The following is a 25,803-nucleotide window of genomic DNA, read 5'->3' on the forward strand; positions in this document are numbered from 1 at the left end:
GCATCCTCTCCCAGGTGTGTCCCTTCCCGAAGCATGAGTAGGGGGAGCCCCACGTCCCCGCATCCCACAGCTCCGCATCCGCTCCCACGCGCATCCCTGCCTTAAGACTGAGCAGAGGCAGCCCCATGTTCCCCATCCCCACAGCCACCCCCACGCGTGTCCCCGCTCGAAGCGCGAGCAGGAGCAGCCCCGTGCCCCACATCCCCACAGCTGCTCCCACGCGTGTCCCCGCATCCCATGACCCCGCAGCCGCCCCCACGCGTGTCCCCGCATCCCATTACCCCGCAGCCGCCCCCGCGCATGTCCCCGCATCCCATGACCCCGCAGCCGCCCCCACGCGTGTCCCTGCATCCCATGACCACGCAGCCGCCCCTACGCGTGTCCCCGCATCCCGTGGCCCTGAACCCCAGGGCTCCGCATCCACCCCCACGCGTGTCCCCGCTCGAAGCGTGAGCGGGAGCTGCTCCGCGCCCCACGTCCCCGCATCCACCCCCCCCACGTCCCCGCGGCGGGGCAGCCCCTTCCCCCACAGCCGCCCCCCCAACCCCGCACCTGGAGCCCCCCCCGCACCTGGCGCCCCCGCCCCGCCCCGCCCCCTCCCCCGGCGCGGCCGCCACCTCCCCCCGCCCCGGCGCCGGGACCGGGCGCCCCTTCCCCCTCCCGCAGATCCCACCCCCCGGCCGAGCCCGCCCCGCTGCCCGCCGCCTCCCTCGCGTTCCCCGAGCCGGCGGAGCCTCGCCGCCTCCCCTCCCCTCCCCGTCCCCGCGGCCGCCGCCCCTCCGCCGCCGGCTTCCCCGGGAGCGCGGGGCGCCGCCGCCTCGCCTCGCCCTGCCATGAGCCGCCCCGCGCCGCCGCCGCCGCCGCAGCGCTGAGCGCGGGCACCGCGGAGCCATGCCGGGCTGGAAGAAGAACATCCCCATCTGCCTGCAAGCCGAGCCCGAGCGAGGTGAGCGCGGGGAGAGGAGGGAGGGAGGGAAGGAGAGAGGGGAGGAAGGCGGATGCCGAGCCGCCGGCCCCCCCCTGCTCGCCATCCCCGGGCTCGGCGGCGGCGCCCTCCACTCTCCCATCCTCCCATCCCTCCGCGGTGGGGGTGGGGGGTGCGCACCGGACCGGTCCCCGCCGCCTCCGCGCTGGTGGCAACTTAACTTTTCTCGGCGGCGCCGAGGTCTCCAAGAGCCCGGGGGGTGCGTGTGTGAGTTTCGGGGCGCGTGTGAACGCCGCCGCTCCGAAGCCTCTTGGCCCGAGCGCCCCGCGTGGGGCGAGGCTGGAGCGGCCCCGTCCCGCCCCGGGGGCCCCCGCAGCCTCGCAGCCGCCCCCAGGAGTTTCTGCTTTCTAAATAAACAGCCTGTTGGTTCAAATAAAAAGGTAACTTAGCCTTCTGCTCCAAGAGAGCTTGGGTGCTGGGAGGCGGTGGTGCCGCTGCCCTCCCTGCTCCATCCCTGTACCCCGTTCGTTCTCGGGAACTTGCAGGCGCGCCCCAAGTCTTTGATTTGCACTGTGGGGTCCTGGAGCTGTTTTGGTTTGGCTGCCGTCGCGTTGGACAGAAAGCTGGACTGCCAGGGACAGAAATCCACCGAGCAGTCAAAGCAGGGAGGTTCTGTTTGCTCTGTGGAAGGAGTATCGTGCCCTGGAGCTGCGAGGCTGTCGGGAGCTGCTGCTGTGCTTGTGGCCAACCTTATCCCTAGTGGGAAGCTGATCGCAGACGTATGACATCATAAAAATAGTTGCTGAGGCGGGAGCAGGTATTTCAGCGGTGAAAAGCCTGGTTTTTAGTCTTTCCTCTTAGAAAATGCCATCGTTACTAAAATCTGCGGTCGTATTTCTTTATGTCAGGACTCTGTGTAGCTGAGGAATCGCAGAAATAGGATAGATGACAGTTGTCACAATGTATCAGATGCTTTTACAGATGAGGAAACTTTAGATGGGGTCTAATATGGCTGTGTCAGAAGCGGAAAAGGTTTCCTAATTTCATTCTGCATAAAGGTTGTGTCACGAGCTGTAGCTTGCGGGCTTGGCTTTATTTGAGGTAAACAATGGTAATGGTTTTGCTCTGATGGTTTTAATGCCAGTTAGAATACTTGATTCCATAAAAGTTCTTGTTTATTCCTATTTTCTGTTTCTTTCATCTTCATTGTGAAGTTGGGTAGATTTATATGTTAATAGTCTTATCACTGATGCTTTATTTTATTTCTACTGTGTAAAGAAAAAAGCTCTTCTGTGCCTAAAGTAAATGATTACCTTTTAAAGTATGCTGCTTGTATATTGCTCAAGCTCAGCTAGTCGAGTCATTTAGCTGGTTTAGCTGGAACTTTTTTTCTTTGGAGTAAAAAAAAAAAAAATTAAATGGTCAAAATAGTTAATCAGTCCTGAATTTAATAGTCTTTGTGTATGAAGAACAGATAAAATAAAGCTTTCAAACTAGGCAGAAAAGTGGCCAGTGCAGTAATGAAATGAAGGTGCATCTTTAGCTAATGTAGGAGTTCACTATGGCATTGAGTTAAAAGGCAATTACAGATTCAGTAAAATTCTGGTTCAAAGCCAGTTGTGCTAACATCCCCCTCTGCTGTTTCCAGGAAATATTTCCATTCAGTTGCTCCGCAGAACATTTTATATACGTTTTTCTATCAGAAGACTTTGAAGGATGAAAATGCCGTTATTTTAAACTAACATTGTAGACAGTAATTTCTATGATTTTTATATGGAGTAATAATGGATGTGAAATACTTAGTGATATAAATTGCATTTATGTCACATATACAAGCAGACTTGCATATAGGATACAAAATGTCCATTTATCCATCCCAAATGTGTGTTTATATTGGATAATAATGCTTATATAGAATATAAGAATAAGAAACATTTCATGCGTGTATATTTTCTTTGATTTTATGTACCTGTAATCTGATTGCTTAAACCCCTGTCGCCTTCTGGTGAGGAGAGCTAATCTTTATTGAACTCCGTGAGCACCAGCAGGACTGACTAGTAGTGATTTTGCTGTCTAACAACCCAAAACTGCTCAGTTAATTTGGTGCTGAAGTTTCTTGGTGGTGGATACCCCCAAAGTGGACTATGGAAATGAAAACATGAAAAAAACCAAACAAAACAACCCTCAAACCCAAACAAACAAAGCCAGGAAAAACCCCAACCCCAAACCAAACAAAACCTCAGAAAAGCTAAATAATCCTGTTTTATCCATGTGCCTCCTGCTGGCTTTCCCCTTCAGTATCAGCTTTACTGTATTCGCCGTCCTTCTCTGTCATCAACAGTTACTGTGTGGCTTTAATTTGAAATCTAGTGGAACAGCAGGTTTGAGTTAGAAAAAGTTGTCACTGGAGGTGCTACGAAAACTGGGAAGTCAAAGATTTCCTCATGGTGAGCCACGGGTGGTTTGTACAGACCGTCTTTCCCCATGGTTTTTCCCTTAAAACTTCACAGGCTTCCTTTTAGCCTCTCCTGGAGACCTCTGAGTCCTACGCATGCATCTTTGTAGAGCTGATGAGGCACTCCTCAGCTGTGGAAAGAAGTTGAGTGCTAAGGTGAGAGGCTTGAGAAGTGGGTGGATTTGTTAGAGAGGATGCGAGGGCTGCTTGCGAAGCTCACTGCATCCCCTATCAGCGCAGCATAGAAGGTTCACTGCGTGCTGATACTTTTGCCTCAGTCCAAACCTATGCAGCACTGGTTCGGGGAGCTTTGCAACTGCTGTTCTGTCTCCCCTGATGCTCAGTTCATCTAGAATGTCAGGACTGGATGGTGGTGCTACTGCAGCTGTGTGATTCTGGTGTTAGGGCTCAACTCAAAAAAGAACTATCCAAGGAGCTACTTTGTTTTGCTGCAAGGAGCTGTTGGACTGTTGCAGTAATCCTGGTGCAGACACGCTGGATTTGCTCCAAGCGCGGTTATTTTGGTGTATCAATATCCTTGTTTTCCCCTTCCTTGCCTCAGAGTCTCCCATCTATGGTCAAAGCTTACCTCAAAAAGCCCTTAGCGCAGTCTGTCTTTGTTGTTCCTACAAGTCATGTGCTGAAATGGAGGTTATCCAGGAGCTCCACAAAACCAGAATTTTGCTAATGGAAATTGGCGAATTTCTTAGTGAAATGAAGTAGCAGAGACATAGTAAACACTGTTGGCTCACCTTGGCAATAACTGATACCCTGAGTGAAGGAGAATAACCTGGGTAAATGTTTTCAATGCCAGAGAGTGCATGTGCTTGTAGGGTTTAGCATTTGTGAGCGCGCTTTGTTGTGAAGAAGATTCTCTCCCAAGGGGTGGCAATCACTGGTATTTCAACAAGTATTTTTAGATGTCTTCACTATGGAAATTATGTGGAATACTTACATCAACTAAAAAAAAATCATATTGTGCTGGTTTTTAGAGGCTAAAACCGTATTTAAAATATGAAGTGGATAGCTTCTTTTTTTGTGCATACTGCAGCACAGTTACTGGTGTTCTACTGCCTGCTCTGTAATCGAGCCGTGCTCTGCAGTGACTGTGCTGCTTCTGGCTTCCACCACCATGATTATCACAAGGAGTAGTCTCTCCTTTAGAGGAGAAAGGAATTATGCTCCGTGTTGGGTAAAAGGACTGTAACGTACACCTGATGCAGTAAACCCTGTCATTTCAAAAATGACATGTGAAGACTTACCAGTGTAAGACAGTGCCGTTAAGATTCAGAGCACATTTCCTCCCTCCCCAGTTTTCTGTCTAAGATACAAAATCAAATCTTTTTATAAACTACCTAAAACACTTTTGGAAGTGACATCTGAGTGAATGCTTTAGAAGAAGAATGTTCTTGGAATTTATTTCGTTCAATATCCCTTCCAATCAAGTTAAATGAAGGTATTTTGTGGAACTCCTGTTTCGACTTTATAGCTGATTAAGTTTGACAGGAGTACAGAAAGTAGTATTTGCATATCTTGTTTGTTTACTCTGGGACTGCTTGATGCCCCTTTATGTATGTGATTATTACTTTTAAGAATGCATCTAAGTATACTTTGGTCTTGGGTTTAGAAAAAGAAAAAAAAAAAAGGAAAGAAAAGAAAAATGGTGTTAATGCCTTCCAGAATTGTTCTGCCTCTAGTCTCAGCACAGTAGCCCAGTTATGTGGAGAAAGAAGGAAAGACTGTGTTTTTTTTTCTATTCTGTCCATCTTCACAATTCTTGGCAGTCAGGGAAATTACATGAACTTTATGAAGCATTTTAAAAATAAAAATTAGGAAATGTTTTAAAACTTGAGACGCAGGGATTAAAAAATGTGCAAGTATTTTGTGAATCCTGCCTCAAATGGAAAACTAGTGTGTTCTCATGGAAGATATTCTGACAGCAAGCATCTATCCCTGAGGTTACTGCTACGTGAGCTTGTCTGTTCAGCTCAAGCTGAAAGAGAATCAGTTTCTCAGATAAGGGAAAGATACAGGTCTGTTATTAAGCTTAATCATGTTTATTGTGGCTTAGCAAATTACATCTGATCAGTCAAGGCCACTTTAGCAGAGGATATGCTTCATACTCTTTCCAGGTGCATGTTAAAAAATAGCTTGTATTTTCAACACAAAAGGCTGAGGATAACTGTTCATTGTCTTTTAGGCTCTGGCTTAATAAGGCAAGAGGAATCTCTTCCTTCTTGAGGTTAAGGGAGTCCTCAGAAACCAAAGAAAGTAAGACCTGGAAACCTAGTGCTTGCATTTAGCTGACGGATTTGTAAACTTTGGGATGTCAAGAAAGTTTGGGACTGGAAACCTTGTACAAAGGCTTTCTATCTGCCTTTATCTGTTTTCTCGCTTGTCACGTGCCTCCTGAAAAGTTGAAGTATAAACCGGATGGCAGAAAACCTTTTGTGAGGAGAGGTTGTGCTTAGAGTGGCAGCCCTTAGAATCAGGACTGGGCGTTGGGGTCAAATGTTTGGGTTGGTGCTTGGAAGATAATCTTTACTCTGGTGAAGGCATTCCATAGACTTGGTGCAGGGTCCAGACAGATATCTAGGGAGTGAACAATTGTGGCATTTGGTAAATTATGCTGTGCAAAGCACGCCATAGTTGTTTGTTTGGGGTGAAGAATTCATGAATAACAGCAGTAAGGATGAAAATGGAAGGCAAACGTCACTGTATCTTAGCTGCTGACATGACATGAGAAGCTGGCTAACGAGCTGCCTTCCAGTCCTCCAGTAGCATCTGAAAAATGTAACTAAATCTCTAATTGGAAAACACTAATTAGTATTTTGTAATTAATATATCTTTTATTATTACAAGTTGTATGTATTTAGTCCTGGTCTGGACTTGTGCCTCTTTTCACCTCAGTCTGACTGACTGGCGTTTTGGATAGTTGGTCTTTAACCATTTGCTAAACTGAACAGTGGTGAAGACAATTTTCTAAGTGGGATAAGATGGCACTCTAGAGCTGGTTTTCATCAGCATGCAAAAGACATAGGCACTGTGTCAATTTTTTCATTCTTTCTCCTAAAACCAGCTGGGATCAGGAGGGCTCTAACAGAGATGGAAGGGAGGCAACAGTTAATCCCTAGTGCCCTTCTAGCATGAAAGGAACTGAAAATAAGCAAAAAGCATCTACATCTCTTGTGATCTGCACAGCCAAGTTAACAGCATTTTATGACTTGCGGTATTAAAAGAATTTGAATGTTGAAGAATCTTCATGAAGATATGGTCTTTCCTGATTGATGGGAGATGATTGTCTGCTGTGTCTGGGTCAGAAGCAAGGTCCTTTTCCCATATAGAAAGAAAGTGGGAAGTACTGATTGCAAATAAGCAATTACTGTTTTCTGCACAGGCAAAGCAGTTTTTGCTTGTGTTTTCAAAGATGGAGAGTTAGATTTGCCAGCAGCGAGGGATGTCTTATTGATATGGCATCAAACACTCTAGCTTCCCTTGAAGAAGAGCAGTGTGTAGAAGTTGAAGCACTAGCACAGTTGGTGTGTTGCTTCTGCGGGTGAAGGGTATAGGCTCCAAAACCAAGATTTTGATCAGGGTTTCCTGTGTGCTGAAACATTAGAAAGACATCACGTAAAGCGGAAGCTTCAGTCTTGGATCCTTCAGTAATTTAGACAGAGACAACTTTTCTTGAATCTCAACACATACCTATATTGTCACTATGGGTTGTTTTTTGTATGATTCAGAGTTACCTGAGCTGCTCGAAGTTCTCCATGAAGGGCTGTCAATGCCATGTTGCACTTAAGTAGATGCAATAGGCAAAGCTCGATGGTTTACCTTCTCCACATTGCTCATATCTAACTCCTGTTGCAGCTTATGGGAAAGGATGCATTGAGTCAGCAGTTGTCTGCAAGGGTCTTGTGATTGTGACAGTGAAATTCTGTATTTTAATGTTTTTCATGGGCCATTTGAATGTATATGTGTTAAAATGTCAGAGTACTGTCTGTCCTAAGCCTTTCATGCGAGAAGGGACTAATGAGATATGTCAGTGTTCTATGTGGGCAATCACCTGCTGGGCATTTCAGTCTGGCAAGATGAGCATGACACCCTGTAAAATTCAGAGTAATGTGGTAACATTTATGTTGGGTACAAGTAATCATTGATTACTGTATCACCGTACTGATTTCTCTTTGTTTCCTCTTCCTGCTGGCACAGGCTGTGCTGGGTGGCTGGGCAATACAAACCCTTCTGGTATGTCCTGTGGTACCAGGGCAGCCAGGCTTTATGGTTCTGAATGATGTCGATTATCTAATTTTTTTTTTTTCTATAAAAGTCATTACCAGAGCTAATTCTGCTTTTCACTGATTTTACATCACTAGTTAGAAGCAGCATTCTTTTCTTACTAACATTTGAATACTTGAAAGGGAACACACAAAGGAAAAAGCACGCAAGTAGGGACTGACAACTTTTGATACTGACGCATATTTCACATAGAGTTTTGTTGGCTTCCTTCTTTGAAAATTACCACAGGAATTGAGAAAGACAGGTGGGACTGACACAATCTCTGTCTCTTTTGTGCCTTATTTAATTTCTTCTTATCAGTGAAAATCACCACTGAGAAGATTCTGCTACTGTGCAGGGAAAGCTGCAGAGAATATTTCAATAGTTTTACTATCCTCTTTACCTACTGTGTTCCCACAGATGTGTAGGGAGTTCCACAGTTGTCTCACTAAAGTTTAACTCTTTTCTCTCAAAAGAGCATAATGTTTTTATTCCTTGAAATATTGTTAAAGATAGAAATGGAATGATGACACTTTAAAATAACTGTCAGTGAAACTTACTCATACACTTTTTTTACCAGTGGGACAAGACTGAATTTTTAACACTTCCATTTTGTGGAGTGCTAATAGAATATTGTATAGCTCAATCAGAAGATTTCCTTATTAGCAGACAGGATTTAGAACACTGTAAAGTATTGCCAGAACAGGTCCTCCCAGTAACTATCTTTCCCAGGAAGGCAGGCACCACATAAAATGCTTACTTTTGTTTAGCAAGCCACACTGTGTAGTACAGTGCTTTCTTCCTGAAGCAGTTTTACAGGACGTGATGTACAGTGAGATGTGATTTCTCTGTCCTGCACTGTAAACTGTGAGTTAAACTGAACGTACTTACATTTAACAAAAAAAAAAAAAAAAAGAGGAACTTACCAGTAACTGGAACGTGTGCCTAAGTGAGCCAGATCTGAGATAATTCCTCATGTTTCGAGCTTTTTGTTTCTATGGATATCAATGAGCAAGATAGAAGTGATGCCAGCTTTTCTACAGTTGCCTGCAATGAAGACCAGGTGTTCAGCAGCCCAATGCTTGTTTGTCAGATTAGCCTTTTCTACAGTGGGATGGTATCTGAGAACACTTTTTTTCAAGCAAACAAATAAAGAAGAATAACTGGTACTTTTTGAGATGTGTGTGTGTGAGGAGGGTGGGTGTAGTAATGGCTAACGTTGCACCAAAATCCTTTTCAAGTGGTCAGAAATGTCTGTGGGTTAAATATGTTGTGCAGAGGCAAGAGGAAAGAAGATGCACTGAATCCTTGGGGTAGTGACAGCCTGTAGTTCAGAGCATCGGTGTTTGCTGGCAGGCGGCCTTGTTGAAAGTTGTTATTAAAACAGGAGTAACACAGCTGTGGACTATTTGGTTTATATTATTCTTTTCTATTTGGATTATCATCTCTGTGGATCAGACACTGTGTCCTGCTGTCGCAGAGGAGCTTCCCTTGCTGCTTCTGTCTTTCACCATCATTGCCAGCTCCTGGTCGCTGAGATCAGTAACAAGCTGGTGCTCAGAGGTGCTGCCTCTCACCTGAGGAGCTTTTTTGGCATCTGAGCAAAAGCAGGATAGTGCCAGCAAGTGAGTTGCCTCAAGCTCCTTGCTATATTCTGCATTCTCAAAATATCTTTAAAGCATTGGTAGTTGGCAGGATTTTGTCCTTGCGCTCATGCTCCTCACGAGAGTGTTAGGATCTGGCTCTGCAATGAGGCTGTTGTGGAATAAACACAGTTTTACTACTCGGAAACAAATTGAATTTCAGTGGCATTTTCAGTGAAGTATTTGACTTGGTTTTGCGTTAGGAATGGGTTATTTACACAACGGCTGGGCAGAAAGTAGAGCAGTAGCCCTACAGAAAATACTCCGGGGAGTGAAATTCAGTGCTCGGTAAATGGATGAACTCTGCTGGATTCTGGAGGTTAATTCGCTTGTGCTAGCAAATTTACTGAGCCTTTGTAGCTGTTAGTGGAGGCCATTTCTTAGTCCACAATCTCTTCTGAGAAGTCAGAGAAAACTTTTGCCCCAGAATTTGTTGCTTCTTTTGCGTGTATCTATCAGTTTTCTTCTTTCTTATTGTTATGTTTTCTGGTGGTTTTGTAAATTGTAGAATAGAGTCATAGTATCATTTAGGTTGGAAAATACCTTTATATTGTAATGGTTTTGAATGTGGTTAGAAGATTTGAGCCTGAGCTTTTTCAAAACACCAGATGCATTTGATAAAACATCTGATTTTGTGAGGAATATACCTGTAAGCCACTTTATTTTTGCTTTTTTTTTTAAATACTAACCTTTCTCAAGCCAAACAAACAGTATGTAAGATTTAGGCTTTAAGCAAACTCTGTTGTAGAAGGTTCTATATAAATCATGATTTGACAGGGCCAAGGAAATCCATCTCCTCGCTTACAGATCTGTATTTTGAAATTATAATTCATAGCGCTTTTAACTTCACCTCTTGCTAGGACTGGTTGCAAAATGTGCAGCAGCCAGATAAACTTGCGGGATTTGCATGTCAAAAGTGAAGCAGTTGATTAAATGCTTTCAGCTGGGGTGTGGGTGGCTATATGGAGAGGGGAGAGAAAGAATGAGATGGATGATGTATAAGGATAATTCAGTAGCTTTATATTTGTAGCTCTTGTGAGTCAGTAACTTACTTCAGGAATGTTGGTAGCAAAAAAACCTAACCTTAAAACAGCCCCCTCTCCCCTGCCAAGCACAAAATTTTAAAACATTGCTGGTGTTTTTCGTGTGTTCATATTTGCTTATTGAGCAAACACGTCTGGTAACTTAAGTTCCATATTAGCTTGGTTTCAACATTAGAAGACTTTAGTATTCCGAAGCTTTCCTGTCTTTACTAATGCTTTCAAAAATGATGGACCAACTCAGACTTTTATTATGGTTTGTCTTATTTCCTCTGTTTCACTTGAATGTACTAATCCTAAAGTTTTTGATATTTCCTATCTCCCTAAGGCATTGCTTTCACGTGTCCGCAGATTCAGGCATACATGGGTACCTGTATTTGTTTAAAAAACTGAAATCAAGAATACTATATATTCTTTCAGTTCATCATTCTGTTTAGGCATATTTTAGATGTGTTAACTGCTATTTGTTTAAATATTTAGTGGGAACTCAGTCTTGCTTTTTGGAACACTTTAATATGAAGAGAGCCTTAATTTTCAGGTGAGTTGCCCTATGCCATTAAATATAAATTTTTCAAACCAGAGAAGAAGAGGGAAGGGTAAGCTGCTGGCTCTATATTCTATTTTCTGCTTTCATCAAAGATCAGGGTGGTGGGTAAGTTGTGCCTGAAGCCATATTCCTATACATATGTTTCTTTTCTGTACAGTAATTGAAGTAATTTTAATAATCACAGCCTCTGAGAGTTCTGTGATGACCTCCTTAAGTAGTTGACTTAAATTGTAAGAAACGTCCTTGTGGTTGAGTTATGGAGTCCCAGGTAATCTGAAAAACTTGTCTTAATACTTTTGTTTCCCAGCTTATAATATACATCAGGCTATTGACTTTTCTTTCCTCTTCTGTCATTTCTTTCTTCTTTTTGGTTACCGTGGTTGGTAGTAGGTTTTTTCCTGAACTTTTTTTTTGAAACTAGGCATATTTAATTTCTTTATTTTAACTGCAAAGAAAGAAGTTAGCATAAAAAGGAAAAAATAGCATGATGTGGCTGCTTATTGAAATTGAACAACTATTTATTGTTTAGACTGGTAATATGAAGGAAAATAGCCTTTAACTGACTTCTTATTTCCTTAGTGCTGACTGCCTGTAATAATTGCATAAAGTGTCTTTTTGTAATTAGTATGGGTTTGCTTTCAGTTATTAAATTGTAAATTCAGTATGTTTGTGTGGAATTTCTACATGTCCTAATTGGCAAATTCTAGACTTTATGCAGTTATATGAACACATTATAATTTTCTGGGGAGTTTATACTACAGTTTATACTGTAGATTAGTCCTACACAATTCGGATACTTGAGGTTGTAGTTACACACATTTAAGAGTTTGCAAGGTTAAAGGTAAACTTTTTCATGATATTTGAAAATGTACCTTTTGTGGCATTCTGTAGTAAAGTAAAATACATAGTGAGCATGTGTGAAGGTCTGTTCCTGGAACTGTTCTGAAGTTCTGAGTTTTGACAGTACCTAAACGGAAATTTTTTTACCCTGTTGTAATGAATCTGATGTTCAAGTTCAAACATAAATTTTCGTTTGCTTGCGGATTCTAGTTGATAATCAAATATTACTCATTTTATCTCAATCAACAGCACGCTAAGGGTTAAAAAGAAACAAGAAATTATCATGAATTGATAATATGTCAAAGAGATCTGTTGATCAGCAGAATATGCACATGAAAGGCTTGAACCAGGAAATTGTCCTATAAGGAGTCCCCAGTCGAGCAAAGTATTTGAAAATATACCATTTTTCTGAATTAGTTTATCAGTTAGGCTCTAACTGTATGAATGGATAATGCATGTGGTCCCAGTTAATTTGATGCTGATCTTAAAAGATCTGTAAGTCAAGGCCACTGAAGCACTTTCTGCTTCAGTGTACAGATACTTGAGAATGAATAATCTCTTTAAAGTCAATGTGCTTATATTCAGGCTTATAACTTAGATATTTAAGTGGATCAAAGGGTAATTCGAAAAAGAAACTATATTTTAATTAAAAAAATCACTCTTGTGATATGTGCTAATATCTGGTTTGTGGGGTAAAGAGAAAGCCAGTAAAAGGGATTTAAAATATCCTAAATTTTCTCCCTCTCTTTTTATTAAAAGCCTTTTTCCCCAGAGAACACGTAAAATGTGTTTTACTTTGGTGGTATTCCTTTGCTTATTCTTCATATTTTTTGTTGAAAGAGAAATTAAATGTGTTTAGCTGGAAGATTTTTTATAATCTCTTCTTTTTTAACGGTGGAAAAACATCTTTTTATTTCCACTCATAGAAAAATGTCGCATTGTGAATAAAAGTAACATGCAAAATATGTATCCTCAAACCTGCAGTTTTATCACCTAAAGTGACACATATCGTTTACCCGAACAGGCCTGAGATCCCAGTGCATTTTCAGAGTTGCTTGATTAATTATCACAAAAATGCTGTTGTGTCATAGTAGGAGAAAAAGCCCCTTTGTTAGAGTGAAGACACAGTGTGTTATTTTTTCCAAATTTATCTTTCATGTAGATCATAAAAAACCACAAACTTTTTTTTTTTTTCCTTTTTTTGCGTATTTAAATATAATAGCCCTAGGAGCAGAAGTTAGCACTGTACGAAATAGGGTAGGTTTCAATGAGAATTTTCTGTTGAATTTGTTGAAAGTAGGTTTTCAGTTGATTGTCTGTGCTGTTGTCATTTGGGACAGCTGCAATTGTGGTTTCGTTCTTTTGGAAACTGGAGTACTGTGTTGGATGCAATGAGAGGATCATCACCTCTTGAAGAAGGGGGACCTGAATGCTGTGGAGCTGTTACTGTAAGTTGACATTGAAAGGTGTTTAGAGGAAAAATAGCAGCAATGCTGCTTATTTAAATTTTAAATTTTTAAATTGCAATTTTAAATTGCAAGAGAATTAAAGTACCAACAGAAAAACAGCATTGCTGCTATTTTTCTGTTGGTACTTTAATTCTCTTGCAATTTAAAATACAAACATTTCTGGATAATCCTTACTACTTTGATTTTTGAATTCCAGTCTCTCTCTTTGTGAACTTCTGATGTATTGTCTGTGCTTTGAAAATGCTTTGCTACCTGGCAGGTGTTACTGACATCTAAGTAGTAATAGAAATATTAAAATTTCTCAAGAAAGGCATGAAAAGCTCCCAGACAAATCTTAATGTTTTCTGCTTTGTCCAGCAGAAGTGAGAACTTTAGTTTAATTAGCACCTTTCATCTTCAGCACTGGTTTATAAACCTTAGCCTCACTTCTTTACCGTGAAGTAGGTATTATTTTTGTGAAGAAAAAAAATTGGGACAGAGGTGTGGTTGGTGCAAGATCACAGCAGGTGTCTGCTTTGCAGTTTGAACTTTCTCATGTCTGGTTCTTTAGTCAGTGGAACAGGGCGGTCTGTTGTCTTTCCTGCGTGCAGGAATTGTACAAGATTTGTCTCTAATAGTTCGTTAGAAAATATAACTAGGAGAAAGAGGTAGATTTTTCTGGGGGAAAAAGCTGTGCTTGTGTGACTAGGATACATCAGAAGGATTGCAGATCCACTTGTTCATCCTTAGAAGCAAGAAGCCAATATCAAACGGAAACTCTGTTTCTTTGTTGCCGCGCATGAAGTAAGCTGAGTAATTACAAAAAGCGGAGTAAAACAATATTACTGTGCAATATGACACTGCTATAAATATCTTCTATGCTCTAGCTGTCCAGTCAGCTAAAAAAGAAAAAAATTAAAATCTGTTAACAGAAAATACTTTTGCATTTGTCTCCAAACAGACTGTAGTATTTCAATGGTAAGGAACAGTATGAGTATTTATTTGTGTGTGCTAGTTTCCTGCTCTAGTGGTGTATCTCAGTGTGTTTATTGAAGCTTTTACTGAAAAAAAGTCCTCAAATAATGTCTTTTGAACATAAATGTCCAATCAAGGGAGAGAGGCATTATTTTCATAATGAAAATGTCATCTTCCTCCTTGAACTGAGGTGCTGCATAAAAGCAAGAATAAAAGCGCTTCTGCTCATTTGATCTTCTAGGAGCAAGTTTATGATCTGCCATTGCAGAGTTTGGGGGCTGATAGTCTGTGAGAAAGGAGACAGTTTTTTCCTTTGCATGCAAACCTAACAATTTACATTTAATTTTGTAAAAAATCTATTTGGCTCATACTGAGATGTGGATTCCAACGTACATAAGCATGTACAGAAGAATAGTACCAAGTTTGACTTGGGAATGTTAGGTTTATTGTTGGATTTGATGATCTTAAGGATCTTTTTCAATCTAAATGATTCTTTGATTCTAAGTTCATCTGTAAGAGACAGATTTAGCTGGTAATCTTTCACCCTTCCTCCTGATGTTCCAGTCATTTGGATTCTAGTGGAGATTGATCTTGGGCACCTTTAGGTTTTAATGCTGAGTTTTTTGTGAGACTCATGCTTTACTGAGCTTCTAGGGTTATCTTTTTGATGGTGATGGACTTAAATACATTGTCTGCTTCTCCAATACTATGTGACACAGAGCATTTGCCATTGGTTTTCTATCTGACCTTAGCAGGCACTGCTCACTTTTCAAATGCCCTCCCTTCAACTTGGGCTATGAGCATCACCTGGTACTGTAAAAGAGGTAAATAGTTTTGCATTCGGTTCTGTGTTCAGCTATCAACATTGTGTCGCTTCTTTCTAAAACTGTTCGGCATGCTGTTTTATGTAATTAATCATTTTTGTGGTTTTTCAAGATTGCAATGAGTTAGGGAAGTTATGGGAAGAACTTGGATCTTCAAGGCAAGGTACAGGGTCAGTGAAAAACACAGGCAGGCAAACAGGTAGGATACATTGGCACGGAAGCTTTATTAAATTGGCAATGATGAAAACTTCAGATTGATTGATATTTCTTCATAAGATGTTTTATTAAACAAAAAAATGAAAAAAGGCAAAAACTGCAAAATGTTATACAGTGAATGGGTCATGCTATGGTGTTCAGAGATGTGAGCTGATATTTGTCCATTCAAGGAAACACTAACAAAGCATCACTTTGGTTAGAGAAAAGAGCAACTGAAAGGTGTAGTGGTTCCTTCACTTGCTTCATAAGCATAATTTGAAATTCAGAACATGATTTGTTTTGAAAAAGTATTTCTAATTTTTTTTCGTTAGAAGTCAATTTAGGATGCTTAAACTTAGGAATAAGCAAAAATTTGGGGAGTGAAACTGTTTGAAACTGCTTTGATTATGCCTCATAACATTCTGCAAATGTTTTAATTTCTTTTGTGGTGAAGTGTTTAATAAACATAATCAAAATGGGGTTTTAGAATTTATTATTCCTAGTCATATTAAAATGAGGTATTGCTTAAGAGGAAAACAAAGAAAAATTGTCTTTCCAGTGACCTAAATAACACTGAATAAGCCCCTAGTTTATCTAATATTTTGCATTTACATTTATTATATTAACCTTGATATCTTCACGTTGCTAGTCTTTTTTTGGATGACTTCATAACAATTAATTGCTTGTTTCCTTTAACAACCTTCAGCTGCTGAAAAGCAATTTTTAAAATTTTGATTGACTTTTTTTTTCTAGAAAGAAAATGAGTGGGAAAATCATGTTCAAACTGCAACAGTGTTTTCCATGTTCATTGGGGCTGCTGCTTCATCTGTACCCATGCCTGATGCTTTCTTCTTCAAGGCAATAAACTTTGTAGCAGTGAAATGCAGGGTAACCTTCTTCTTGGGGATGTTGGTTAGAAATTCATTATTGCTCTAAGTTTTGGGAATGTATATTACATTTGAAGCCTCAGTATATATTTTATTGCTTACTGTTATAAAGTGAGTATTGTTGTCATCTCTACAAATGCCTGATTTAATCCTGTAATCTGTTGTCAAAGCAGTATTGTAAGGAAGTGAAATTCACAGTGTAATTTTGTACTGTGTGAAGAAAGCTGTTGTGTTATTGTGTCATAATTCTGATGAATGTTCTGATTTTCTTGAGCAGGTAAACACAATTTACCCACTGGGGTATTTCCTCACCTTTGTTTGTCATTGTCACTGCTGTCTGTGTTCTTTGGAGAGGCCACCTAGACTCACTGTGCACATTGCTTGCCTCTCCTTCACACCTGTGTAATAGTTGGTCAGTGTCTCTTCTGAGGCTGGAAGATTAGAGCCCAAGACTGAGGTCCAGGTGCGGATGTACTTTTGCTGTGTTCTTGCAGTTTTCCCTTCCACTGTTTGCAAATCCATCCTCCTGCTTGCTCTTGGAGCCATTGTTGCTCCTTGAGGAGAGCTTCTCACTGGATTGCCCATGGTCGTCTACCATTATATTACACTTCTATTCATTTTTCCCAGATACCCTGATATTGCTCGTAGCCTGCTTTTCCTTTCATTATATGTTAACTCTTGGATGATCAGTAAGCATTATAATCTCATAAATCATCCCTCTCTCTTTATCATTTATCATCCCTCTTTCATGTTGGCCTTCAATGTCTTTCTGTATTTTTCTTCTTTTTTTAGAAGATTACTTTTTCTGAGTTTAGATACATTCCTAGTCCTTCCTGGTTCATATGAACTAATGCAAACTTGTCATGGAGTTAAGGAAAGTCACATCTTGTCCACGAACATTTCTTTGAATCCAGTTAAACCACTGATAAGACTGGGCTGACCTTCTGCTTTTTCTTTTCTTCCTCTCTACTCAGCTGCATATGTATGAACCATGTAACTTGTTATCTTCAAGCTGAAGAGTCTATTCTTGTCACTTAAGATTTTTCTTATTGTTTGGACTAAATGTTTGATTTTGCTTTCTGTGAAAAAAAATATTAAAAATATATAAAAATATGTATAAAAATTTATTAATCACAGTCAGTTAACTTGACTGCTGAAAAGATGACATTAGAGGGAGAGGTAGGAAGGAGGGAAGTATTTCTGCCCATATGTCAGAGAGCTTGGAAAACCTAGTGACCTCTGGTTGAGGGTTCTCTGCTTCCAGATTCCTGGCTGTTGAGTTCCAGCTGGAACAACAACTCTAGCCGTGGATTTCTAAGATCTGTAGCTGGAAATAGAGAAGCCTTGAAAGCTCAAATAATTTGAAAATCTGAAGCAGGAGCTCTAGAGTGCCTTGTCACTTGCCATTTTGCATGGTGGAGTATCCTGAAGCCACAGATCCAGCAGCCTAACACGGGTATAACCAGATCCATATATATACACATATATAAATAATGCTTTATGTTGAAGTTTTATATTTTTTTAATGGAAACATTTAATTTTTGACACATCAGTAATTTATTGTGAAATTTTTAATTGTAAGGATCAACAGTAAATAAAACTTATGTCACTGGCAAGATACGGACTTACTATTTGAACTAAGAAATGTAAGTTCAACAGCACTGTAGAGAGAATGGAATGAAGAAAAATACCTCATGACTGTACCAGAAATGCTTAAACCTTTAATGATGAGACAGAGGAAACTTCCAGGAAGAAGCTCGAGTATAAAAGACCATTGTTGCTCCAGAAGTTGGTATAATTGGAGTTGTCCTTTTGATACTATCTGGGATCATCCCACTAGAAGTGGGATAGATGATTTGATATGCTCTAGAGTGACTTCTAAAGGAAGGCTCTAAACTGATCTGGTCATCATGCTATAAACTAATCTGCATGTGTTGTGATTGGTGGCAGCAAAAGTGTGCAAGGCTTTTGAAAAGCTACTTTTTTGTCTTTGATTGAAGGTTGACTGCTATGAAGAACACATGTTCAGTAGTGGGCAGAACAGAGCTACTCTGGCAGTGTTCCTGGGCCATGTGTTGCTTTGGAGCAGCAGAGTGAGAGTACTGTGGCAGCCACGGTATTAAAAGTTTAAAAATTGTTGTGAGTAATTATTTATGAAAATGAATAATAAATCAATATAGTAGCTTATATATATTTTGATTTTACTCTGCATCTGGCTTTTTCTCTGGCCTGCTTTGTAGCATGAAGGAGTATGCCTGGCAGCACTGGGCGAGGACCTCTCTGTTTCAGCAGCTGAAAGGACACCAATCACTGCAGTTAGCACCCAGCAGCAGGAGGATTTTCCAGCAATAGCTACAAGGCTTCCTGAACAATTTCAACTGTTGATTTATTTGAGGTGTCAGAAAGCTTTTTCCATTTGAGAGTCTCTGCATGTGATTTGCCATCCCAGGGCTTTTCCCTGCTTTCTTCTTTCTTGCTTCCTAATAGCAAAGGTTCTGTGAACCACTCCCCTTCTTCCATCTCACCTATTCTCCTTTTTTCTCCCTCTATCCCTGTTGCTTCTCTTTTTTTTTTTCCCCACTGCATTTTCAGCCATCCTTTATCCTTGTTACTACTTCTTTATTATTTAGCTGCCTCTTAACTGTGCATTATAGATAAGTTGTACTCTAATGATGGTGAGGACAAACTAAATAAGATGTATGCTTGTTGTTATCTGGGCATAATTTCTGACTTTTTTTCCCCACCAGTACAATGATAACTGAGTGTATGGGCAAACTGCTGCATCTACATAGAATCATGAAGAAAAATGCCAAAAAGAGACTGAAAAGGTCATTTTATCTAGTGTTATTCAGCTGGTGGTTCATGAATCATGGTTGGTCCATAAATTGTTGTAGAATAGTCCGTGAAACTGTTATAAAATGCCCCAGGCACACACACACGCACACTCCCACACGCTCAGCAGGATTGTGTCCGAGTAGGTGGGCAGGCATAAATCAGCAGTTGGCTCCCAGCTGCTGTCGAAGCCTCATTAAAATGTTTATTTCCGTACAGTTCTGAATTAGTCAAGGTTCTGTTGTTTTACCCAAATATTAGGTAGCCCTGTTCTCAACTTCCTGTGATGCCAATAGAAAAGCTTGAGCTTTCTTAGTCAAGATTTCTTATTCCTTCTTTGCCTCAGTCTTTAATAGTAAGGTGAAATGTTCTCAGGGTGCTAAGACTCATGAGCCAGAAGACAGAGAGGAAGAACAGAACAAAGCTCCCATGATCCACAAGGGAATGATTGAAGACCTGCTTGGCCAATTAGACACTGACAGGTCTATGGGACCAGATGGGATCCACCCAAGGGTATTGAGGGAACTGGCGGAGGTGCTTGCCAAACCCCATTTCATCATCTACCAGATGTTCTGGCTGACTGGGGAAGTTCTGCTTGACTGGTGGCTGACTGAATGTGTGCCAGCAGTGTACCCAAGTGGCCAAGAAGGCCAACAGCATCTTGGCTTGTATCAGAAACAGGGTGGCCAGCAGGACCAGGGGAGTGATTTGCCCCTGTGGTGAGGCCAGTGTGGCCAGAGAAGAGCAATAAAACTAGTGAAGGGTTTGGAGAACAAGTCTTACGAGGAGCAGCTGAGGGAACTGAGGTTGTTCAGGCTGGAGAAGAGGAAGCTGAGGGGAGACCTTATCACTGTCTACAAATACCTGAAAGGAGGTTGTAGAGAGGTGGATGTTGGTCTCTTCTCCCGAGTGATAGGTGATGGAATGAGAGGGAATGGCCTTAAGCTGTGCCAGGGGAGGTTCATACTGGACATTAGGAAAAATTTCTTCACTGAAAGGGTTACCAAATGCTGGAACAGGCTGCCCAGGGAGGTGCTTGAGTCACCACCCCTGGAGGTGTTTAAAATACAGGTAGATTAAGTGTTTGGGGATATGATTTAGTAGTAGACAAGTACAGTTGGACTTGATGATCTGAAAAGTCTTTTCCAACCTAGTGATTCTATGATTCTATGTCACTGTCTCTGGCTTGCAGTCCAGGTCTCCTGCGGTGATGATAAGCTGCTTTCAATGCCTAACATCTTGTCTGCTTGTTAGAATAGTTTTAGACCCCCCCTAGTCTGATAATCCTAAGTCTTAAATGTTTCTTTTGTAGCCTTGTGCTTCATTTCAACCCATTCCTGGCTAATAATTCTTCCTTACCCTGGTGTGAGGGCTGTTCTCCTATATTCTTCATGTATGCAATCAAGCTGCTTTTGGTGGTCATAATAAGCACAGTATTGTGTGTGTTCTAACATGTACCATCTGTATCTGAGTGTAAAGCTTTTGGCAGGAATCTTTGTAGAAGTCTGGTTTTGTCCTCGTAGGCTTGGAATATGGCATGCTTAATGAGATCAGGGCTAGTACTTTCTTAGGGGCATGCGTTGGAAATCTGAGAAATTAATGTGCTAAATTCCTTCTAATCAGCGTGTCCAAATACCTTGTTTTGTGTTTGGTTTTGAACTGTAGTTAAATTTGGGTAATTTCCCATGACACATTTGTGATGCAGATTTGAAATCCTTACCTTACACCATGTAAATGGGAGGACACCTTAAAGAAAAGGCGTTGGATGTTTTGGAAAATGTAACTTCGGATATATTCACTTGTTTTTCAAGTGTGATAAAATCCTTCCTCCTGTCCAACCCATTTGGTTGAAACAGGAACAGCAGGAGCAATAAATCTCCCAGAGGCAAATAATTAGCACAGTTTTCAGTCTAGTTAAGATCTGGCAAAGAAACAGATACCTACAGAAGTTCTATGTTGCGAGAAGTAGCAACTGTAATAATAGGTAGTACTAAAAATGAAGGAGTTGCAGGAGAAAGTAGTTACAGCAGAATAGCTAGAAGCTGATTTTCATTGTATCCAAGGGTGAGAATCATATCATAGAGAATGAAGTCAACTGGTACAAATTCTACTGTCTGATTGTTTTTTTTCCCTCTATGTGTTAAGGAATAGAAGAGACGGAATTCAACAGTGTTAAGAAAGAAAACTGCCATGAACAAATCCAGGTGTTTTTGCTTTTATCCTTTCAAGGAGAAAAAGTTATCCAATGCAAAAAATTGCTTTCTGATAAAGGCCAAAAACATAATTAAAGTTGCTGATATCCAAAATGAGCAGGATCTGATAAAGAGCCGTTTTAGTAAATACTTCCCCTTAGGACCCACAAAGGAACCTGGCATTGCTCTCAACTCCGCTTTGGGAAGATGTAATTAAAATAGAATGTGAGCTTCTGAATAAAAACAGGCAATGCATGAAACATTATGGGTTTGAAGGAGAAAGATTCATTTCATATTCATTTCCTCAAAGTACCTGGAGCAGAGGCTTTGCTCTCAAAAAAAAAAATAAAGCTGTTAAGCCAACTGCATGAACAGGGAAATTTGTTTTAGGAAATAAAGAGATAAATATTGAGAAGTTCTCAGGCAAAATCATGTGGTATCAGGTATGTTCTAGGCATCATTACATTCTGTGTGGGTTTTTTCAGGGCTCTGATCTTGAAGACCGCAGCCACAACATACAGAATGAGTGTGTCTCAGCAGTAAGGGTGTCGTTCAAGTGGGTTTCACAAATCAGAGCTTTGTGAACATACGTGCTCTTGGACATGTCCAGTTGGTGTACCACAGGTGGACTGTATCTTGTGGCTGTATTTTGTCTCATGGGCAGAAAAGGATCGTTTATGTCCCTTTTAGCTCCTGAACTGTTAACCATCTCTGAAGAAGACTTTCTGTCTTTTTTTCCTGTAGTCTCAAGCTTGATGGGAATGGATGGCCCATTCCAGGCCTGGGTTCCCTCGCTGTGTTTGGCTGTGGGTGATAGGGCTGTGGACGAGCTTCTCAAAAGCATTGACAAAATGGATGGACCCTGCAAAAATACTACTTTTTGAACTCCATTAGAGCTTTAGTGGATGTGTGCAAGTTAAGATCTATGAAAGGTCTATCTGATCTGTCAGTCATTGCTGTGTAAGTCTTCTGAGCTCTCTGGAAAATCTACCCAAACTAGCACAGAGCCCTCTGTGCTGCACTTCAAGTCCCTGAAAAGGGAATGTCTAAGATTTTTAAATGAAAAGGTTGCCCGAAAAGAAATTTAATGTCATGCAAAGTGTTCCATTTCCCTCAGAATGTCTATTAAAAATTAAAAACAGAAGGAATTTGTCGTTCAAGTCTGAACATGATATTATGAGACATTTCAGCTCACCAGTTAAAATCCAGCAAAGCAAGAGGCACATAGAAGAAGTGCAATTTTAATCGTTGGCACTGATACCAAATGGAATAAATACATATGTAAATGTTACAATTGGAAAAGTTTTAGTCTCTAGCTAAGAGTGGATTGACTTCTCTTGCCCCCTGAGGAGCTGATAATCATGACATCAGTCTTGGTTCCTAGAGAGAGAGATGAGAGTTGGTGTGCCATTTCTCAGAAAATAAATGAGAAAATAGGGTGTTTCTTTTTACAGCAGCATTAATGGAACTTGCACATGCTGGTTGTATAGGTCTTAGTAGTGGTCTTGGCAATATTTAGTTTGAATTAAGTTCAAAGTTAGTATGCCTTGCTCTGATACATTTGTTTCAAATAGTGCTTTTTTGAAAAGTTATCTTTCAGGTTCTTTAGAAACTTAAGGGTCTGCTGGGAAGTTGGAATAAAGAAGAGCTTGGTAATGGATGAAACTAAGGATAATGAAAATATCCGTTTTGTTTTTCTGTAGTCTTTTTCATCCACCTGTTATTGGGCAAGTGCAAGTGTTTCATGATATTCCAAAGCAAAAGTGTCCAGGGTGCTCTTCCCATGCCCTGCTCCGATGCAGGATGGTTTGACAGCCTGACCTTGTGAAAGAAAAAATGCACAGTGCATAAGAGTCTTCAGGAGAACTTGTATATTGAAGTTATGTTTTGGACTCTAAACTGTGTACGAGGTGGTAGATTTGTTTTTCTTGGTTATGGCTTATTTTGTGGAACATATTGTTTGATGAATGGATTTCTTTCAAAATCAGCATTCAGAAACTAGAGGAGATGCAAAAAGAAAAATATTCTTGTACAACTTCTACCTGATTTTTGGAATACTATAATTTTATGCAATTATTAGAAGAACAAAAATAAAAAAATAAAAAAACCATGCTGCTTTAAAAACCTGTACTAGTATTTCTGAAGAATATAGTTATCAATATTTAGAAAATCAAGCACTTTGAAAAACACAGGTTATCTGACATCAGGTGTGCATTGATGTCAGATAATTTTTTTAAATTAACAGGAATAGTAGGTTAAGGGCTCAGTGCAGATTGTTTTAATTTCCTACAGATTTTTAAGCAATTTTATCATGTACTGTTTGCTTAAATAACAAACTTCATAAGCCTTGTTGTTCTCAAATTTCCTCTGAGTATTCTAAATGCTTTCTTCTGCCTATTGATACTGAGCACTGTTACGGTCTTAGGGGAAGCTGCTGCTCTGGAATACAGCTAATTTAGACTATGCACAGTATTTTTATGTGAGAGTTGGCTGCTGGCTTTAGCTTTGGCTGTCATCCTTGCTTACTGCTGGTAGTTTGAGACTAGACAAACTGCAAACTCAGCTGGACTTGAGTTTGCATTTATAGACTGCGACTGGATTGCTGCCGTCTTGGACTGGCAGCCAACTGTTTAGCTTGTGCAGAGTTTACAGAGCAAGTGACTTGACTGTATTAAATTTTATTTTTGTAGTTGCTATATGACAGATTCTGTTCCTAACATTTAGATCTCTGCTTTGGGCAGGTTTGCATCTATCGTACTTTTCCAAATCCTTTTACCTGTGCTTCTGCTGGACTTATTTTCACGTATCAGTATCGCATTCTGCTAGGATCTGCTTCAGAAATTCAAATTTTGGTTTTCCTTCAGGAAAAACAGCTTTAATTTTTGTCATACAATTAAAGACAACACTCTACAGTGATGTTTTACTTATTCTTCTCTTATTTGTAGTTTTTCCCTTACAGTAAGGGAAAGACTAACGTAGTTACTCTTCTCGTGGCTTTCATTTTAAGCAATTAAAGATAATCTGTATGTCACTTAAAAAGAAAAATGCGCATCTCAAGCTTTTAAACACAGTTATGATAGTGTGGGTTTATTTCCAGTCATGTATCTTTTTGACTGGTTTCAACTGCTAGATGTAGCAGAAATTCATACAGAATATTTTGTGAAACCGAGAGGCAGAAATGTGTCTAATTAATGATGGTACCTTTATGTTTTTATCTGTGTATGTATTGGGTATGTTGAATTGGATTTAGTTGTGGCCATGTAAATTCCATTGATGCTTTTGCATTCTCTCTGTGCAAGACAGCAATGTGTATCTTCAGGTGACTTGGAAAGAAGAGGTTTGGATGGTATCTATGGGAGGAGATTCCGTTCTCCTACTTTGCATGTAGGATTCATCAGGAGCCGCATCTGAGAGTAAGGTCTTATTAAAACACTAACTAGTGCTACACATTGATAAGATTTATTTCTACATACTCTGAAATCAACTGCTTACCATTTATGGAGACTAACCTGACCTCAAGGATAGAACGGTTCAGTAATTCCTAGCTATTTCTGTCATCACACTTAATGCTAGTTGGCTGCAAATTAAATGTTTTGATGTTTTAATACCATGGGCTGATTTCCCACTTCTGGACAATACTTGGTTATCTTGGGTGTGCATGGCTTTTATTATTTATTTATTTAGTATTTAACTCAATTCTGTTAGCAACTAATTTGTCAAGAATACAGCTGGCCAAAGTTTTTGTGCCAGAACTGCAAAATAAAATGGGATTTTGACTATGTAGACACTCATTTTGCGCACACATGCACACAAATACATGTATGCGCATATAGAACTATTGGCAAAAAAACCCTGCTTCCCAGTTGCTTTGTTTGGTTTTCCAGCTGGTAACAAAATCCAGTTGGACATTCCATATCATGCCGTGTCTCAAAGGAATGATGCTGAGCCAAGGCTTTCAGTGAGGTTCATTAGCCAAGTCTCAGTGCTAACAAACTGTATTTCCAGGGCTACTTGTGCTCTGCTTTGAGGTGCTACGTGGTTTTAGGGTTCCTGCTTCCCCCCTTCCATGTATGTTGCAAAACAGTTTTCACTGCTTCTTGGTATTAAGTAAATAGTTTGTTGCTCACAACCACTGGCAAAAAAAATTCCACTCCTCTTTCATCTTTTATTTGAGCTTTTGCAGATGGCCTGCTGTTTTTAGCCCTCTGAAGAGAAAGTGGAAGCCTAGACAAGGGCAGTGTAAAGAGTGCCCAAACCAGGTGTGAAGCTGTTGAGAACCAAGCGTGTTCCTTTGTTGTCCTGTCACTGCAGGACAATTACAAGTCACTCCACCTTGGGTTTCTGTGTGCATAACAATTCTGTTTCCCTGTTACACGTATTTGCATTGGAGAACTTTTGGAAGATGATTTGTTCCAGGGGTAGGCACAAGGTTTTGACATGTCAGTAATCCCACTTCTATGGAGCTCTGCAAGATCTGGACCTGTTCTGGAAGTTCATTTCTTGCAGTCGTCCATCAGATTCTAAGTGTGGTGAGCTTCAGTTTGTATTGAAGAGCTTTTCTTCAGTCAGGACTTAGAGCATTTTGTCCTGCTTTTCTTTAAAAATAAATAAATAAATGGGATTCAGTCAAAGATTTATGAAGAGTGTCCTTATTTGTATTTTATGTATATCTTAATGCTATTTTACCTTTAATTTTTGGAAGTGGGAGTGGATTCTATTTAT

At 40.5% G+C, this 25,803-nt stretch overlaps 1 protein-coding gene across 2 annotated transcripts in view; it reads left to right on the plus strand.

Moving 5' to 3' along the window:
- Positions 1-818: 818 nt before the first annotated feature.
- Positions 819-25,803, plus strand: part of GRIP1 (glutamate receptor interacting protein 1) — a 334,393-nt gene continuing 309,408 nt past the window's right edge. The window contains exon 1 of one of the 2 annotated variants that reach the window (XM_069852618.1): positions 819-946. In XM_069852618.1, the coding sequence (XP_069708719.1) occupies positions 892-946 (55 nt within the window). In that variant the 5' untranslated portion in view covers positions 819-891. The remainder of the gene's footprint in view (positions 947-25,803) is intronic. The other variant, XM_069852663.1, reaches the window with a different exon arrangement.

The sequence above is a fragment of the Phaenicophaeus curvirostris genome, chromosome 1 (genome assembly GCF_032191515.1).
Source record: "Phaenicophaeus curvirostris isolate KB17595 chromosome 1, BPBGC_Pcur_1.0, whole genome shotgun sequence".
Lineage (NCBI taxonomy): Eukaryota > Metazoa > Chordata > Aves > Cuculiformes > Cuculidae > Phaenicophaeus > Phaenicophaeus curvirostris.